This window comes from Leishmania braziliensis, contig 24 (assembly GCF_000002845.2).
Source record: "Leishmania braziliensis MHOM/BR/75/M2904 WGS CADA00000000 data, contig 24, whole genome shotgun sequence".
NCBI lineage: Eukaryota > Euglenozoa > Kinetoplastea > Trypanosomatida > Trypanosomatidae > Leishmania > Leishmania braziliensis.
This window is the reverse complement of record NW_004058009.1, coordinates 1-4,060: the sequence shown is the minus strand read 5'-3', so window position 1 is coordinate 4,060 and position 4,060 is coordinate 1. Positions and strand designations below refer to the sequence as shown.

The 4,060-nt window shown below is 64.1% G+C and overlaps 1 protein-coding gene across 1 annotated transcript; it reads right to left on the bottom strand.

Annotated features, from left to right (window-relative positions):
- Positions 1–105: 105 nt before the first annotated feature.
- LbrM_01_0790 (HSP70-like protein) lies at positions 106–3,462 on the bottom strand (the record flags this gene model as incomplete). The annotated part of the gene is made up of 1 exon (XM_001561467.2): positions 106–3,462. The coding sequence occupies one exon, from the start codon at positions 3,460–3,462 to the stop codon at positions 106–108; it is 3,357 nt and encodes a 1,118-aa protein (XP_001561517.2).
- Positions 3,463–4,060: the final 598 nt, after the last annotated feature.

Genomic DNA, 4,060 nt, shown 5'->3' with positions numbered 1-4,060 from the left:
TTTTCCCCCAGAGCACGACAGCGTCGTTTTACTATAACACACACACACACATCGGGGCCTCTGCACCACCGTCGCGGCTTTTGTTCTTCCTCCGGCTCGTGTCTTTTACTCATGTCGGGCTGCCTCACGCAAGGCTGCCTTGACGCCGGCAATGATGCGCAGGCGCTCCTCAAGTGCGGTGGCACTCGCGGTGTCGCCGAAGTCGTCGAGCCACTCGCTCACCTGGCGAACAGCTGCACGCCATGTTTGCAGCGCAGAGCGCTGCGGCAGTGCGTGGCCTGCCCCCTCTGCCGGTGGTGAGGGTTCATCTGAGGCCTGCGCATCTTCAGTGTTCCACGTGGGGTTGTGCTCCTTGATCCACACAAGCATGCTCTCCATCTCGTTGCGCAGGGTGCTGCGCCGCAGTCGCACGTCGTCCAGCGCTTGCAGCTGCCGCACCCGTCGGTGCGAGAAGTCGAGCTCTGCCGAGTCCATGTTGTAGCTCAATCTGTGCTCCGCTGCGCCAGCCGCTGTGGCGCCGCTCGACACACGCAGAGAGAGTGGGGTGACACGCACCTGCACTTGCGGCGGCGGCTGCGATTCGTGCGGCGGAGAAGTGGACGACGCGCTCGTGCCGTTGGTGGCAGGATCGGCAGGGCTGTCTGCATTCATGCGTGCATCGGTGCGCGTCACCTCTATCTCGCTGGCGTTCACTTTGTCCACGCCTCCCTCTCCCTCTCCCTCTCCCTCTCCCAGTTTGTCCTCCTGTGTGGCTTGTGACGCGCCGGAGGCGCTGTCGTCGTGATGGCTGTTACCTAAAGACACCTCTGTCGCTGTCTCTACTGCTGCATCGTTGCCCTGCACATCATCTGCGATGTTGGGGCCCGCCCCCACTTCCTCTATTTCGGCCCGCAGGTAAGCAACGCTGCAGTGCGGGATGCCACTGACCGTAGCGACGACCTCGACCACCACCTCCGCACCGACCATGCGAGCGTGCGTTGGGTGTGGGTTGGCACTGCTGTGCCACATATTCTGCTGCGTGAACTGCGCGAGCAGCTGCTCCGCGGCCTTGTGCATCCCCTCCACAGTGCAGGTCCGTACGTAGCAGCTGGCACAGTTCGCCGTGGCGAACGCGCTAGAGCGTGTGCTGTCGGCGTAGGCACTGTCTGCCTCAGCACCCGAGTACAGCGTGATGATGACGCTGTCGGCAGGTGACGCCTCCACATCCGGTACTCGGACACGCAGACTGCGTGTCGCTGGTAGTACTACTTTCAGTGCCGGGAACAGGAGCTGCACCTCCGGCGGCGCCGCTGCTGCTGCTGTCGCTAGGGTCCTTGCGCTGCGCAGCTCCACCGAGGCGTAGACGGCGCTGGTCAGCCACTCGCGCACGTTGTAGCGTGGCAGGGCTTGGCTGCCGCGCATACGAAGCTCCGGCGGTGCGGTCGACAGGGCCAGGAGCGTTGTGCCCATGACGGCTGCCTCGTCGCTGTTGAGTGTGCGATCGACGATGCCGCTGCGGTAACCCTCGCCGAGCTGCTGCAGCAGCCGCGGCACTCGCGTCCCGCCACCGATGACCTCGAAGCGGCTGAGCGCACCGAGGTTCTTGACGACGCCGCCGGTGGCGGCAATGGCCTCGTCTCGCAGCGCCACGGCGGCATCGAAAAGAGGTCGGCACCACTCCTCGAAGTCTCTGCGCATGAGGCGGAGGCTCAGCAGGCCACCGTCCGCCGTGACGGTGACGCGACGCTGCAGCAGCTCCTGCTGCCCCATCGGATCAAAGTGCGACGGGTCGGCGTGGACCCCGTCGATGGTGACATGCGCTTCGTTGTTGGCTGAGAGCATTTCTTTCGCACGCTGAGCAGCACGGAGGAGGCTGCCACGCTCCTTTGCCGCCTCGCGGCGCTCCGCTTCGCCGCCGCCCGCGGCTGTGAGGACACCGCTCAGCACACGGCGGTTAAAGTATCGCGCATCCCAGTGGCTGGCAATACATTCATCAAAGGCGGCGCCGCCCAGCGTGCGGCTGCCGACAATCGCCTGCATCTCCAGAGCTCCTTGTAGATTAGCTCGACTCGCCACGGCCGCCGGGAGCGCCGTGAAGCTGTAGATGGCGACCTCGGCCTGCTGGCTGCCCATGTCGTAGATCATGACATACTGCACCTTGTCACTCTTTAGCACTTGCTCAGCCTTCGCGTAGGCCAGTTGCACCGCTGCCCCGGTCGTGCTGTGGACGAGGCGTACCACACGCAAGCCTGCCAGAGCCGCCGCGTCCACGAGCGCCTGCCGCTGCGCAACGGTGGCGTGGACGGGCACGGTCAGCGCGGCGTAGCGGATGGCGCTCGTGGGCGCGGACACCGTGCCCGTCTCTCCGGCGGCGGCATCCGCGTTGCCGATGCTGTTGCCAGCGTCCTTCCGCATGTTCTCTACGAGCCGCTGATCCTCTTCGCTGAGCGCGTTGTCGGCCGTGTCGGCCTTCTCGGCCATGCGACGTGCGTAGCCGAGAAGCATTGCTGTGAGTTCTTCCGACGAGAAGAGCGCCCCTTTACTCTCGGCTGCGCTCACAGTGCTGCGGTCGCTTGCCATACGCTGCCACAGCTGGCCAGGGGCATTACTTGTGGTAAAGAAGGGCACGTACACGCCAAGTGCTTGACGTCCGACGACGCTGTTCCGCTCCTGCTGCTGCTGCTGCTGCTGCTGCTGCTGGGTCTCATCCACTCCGTTTGCCGTAGCTGTGCCCGTCACGTTAAGTGCTGTGAGGGGCACTACATGAAAGCTATAATTCATCATCAGCTGCCCCGACGTCAGTGCATGCATCCTGGATTCCGCTGTCGTCGCGTTCGGGAGGGCCGCCGTGTAGCCGAGCAGCTGTGCCGCGCTACACACAACCTGAGTCGGGAAGCGTGGCGCCAGCGCCAGTGCCTGCTCAGCAAAGGTTCGCTCGAGCTGGTAGCCGCGCGGGTGCAGCGCTGTGCACCGACGATGCGTGTGGGACTCTTCCTCACTATCGAGCACATCCGGGCTAGTGTCGTTGTGGACGCCACCGCTGGTGGTGGTGGGGGCAGCCGAGGGGGTGCGGAAGTAGCGGAAGGCCACGCATGGCGGACTCTTTCGGTTTGCCTGATCGTTCAGCACTACGGACACAGTCCCGGTGCTTGTCGGCACCGCTGCTGCAACGTCGCCCTCCACCACCACGCTGGGCGGCGCGTGTTGCTGCTGCACCCGCCAGGCACTCACCTTCATGCTCTCGTGCCCGAGGTCGATCGAGATCAGCTCCGTCTCGGTAATCGCCAGCAGCGGTGGTGCAGCGCCCGCGTCACCCGTGGCCAATGCAAAGAGTGCCGAGGTGCGGCGACGTGACAGCGCGCTGAGCGCCAGCAGAACGAGACTAAGCAGCCGCAGCAGTGGTAAGGGCTGAGTGCGGTGCGCAGGGCGACGGTGACCACACCGCTGCCCTGATGGTAACGACGACGACGAGGAGAAAGGCATCCACGGGCGCAGCAGAAGGCGAGGAATCCAGTGTTTTCTTGAGACGCACCGCTGGTGCTGAGAGCGTGCCGCTGTGTCTTACGCGTGCGCTCTCTCTCTGAACTCTGTAGGGGGTACTCCACGGGTTCATGTGTGAAGAGTGGACCCCAACCCGTCAACGCGTGAGGCAGACGCACCAACCGAACGAGAGAGAGAGAGAGGGACAGTCAGAGAGAGAGAGGGAGAGAGGGGGAGAGTAAGAAGGCCACCGTTCGATAGTTTCGCATTGCACCCGTACAGAGCGAGAAGGGCTTCGAACGATGCTGGTGATGACCACAACAGAGGCTGGGGTGGGGGTGCGGAGGATGTGTGGGCAGGTGTGCGTGTGTGTGTTGGGAGCGTTACTACCCTTCTCTCAGAGGAGAAATGGGGCTACTTAGCGGCAGGTCCCGTCGCGCGTCTCTCTCTCTCTCTTTCTTGCCGCGGCCAAGCACGGGTGTGGCGGATATGCCGCTTGTGGGCGTGCGGCCGGCCTACGCTCTGTCGCGGCGAGACATTAAGCAGCGCCCCCGACGAGCCCCCACTCCCTCCCACTGCACGCGCATGAAAAAAAAAAGGG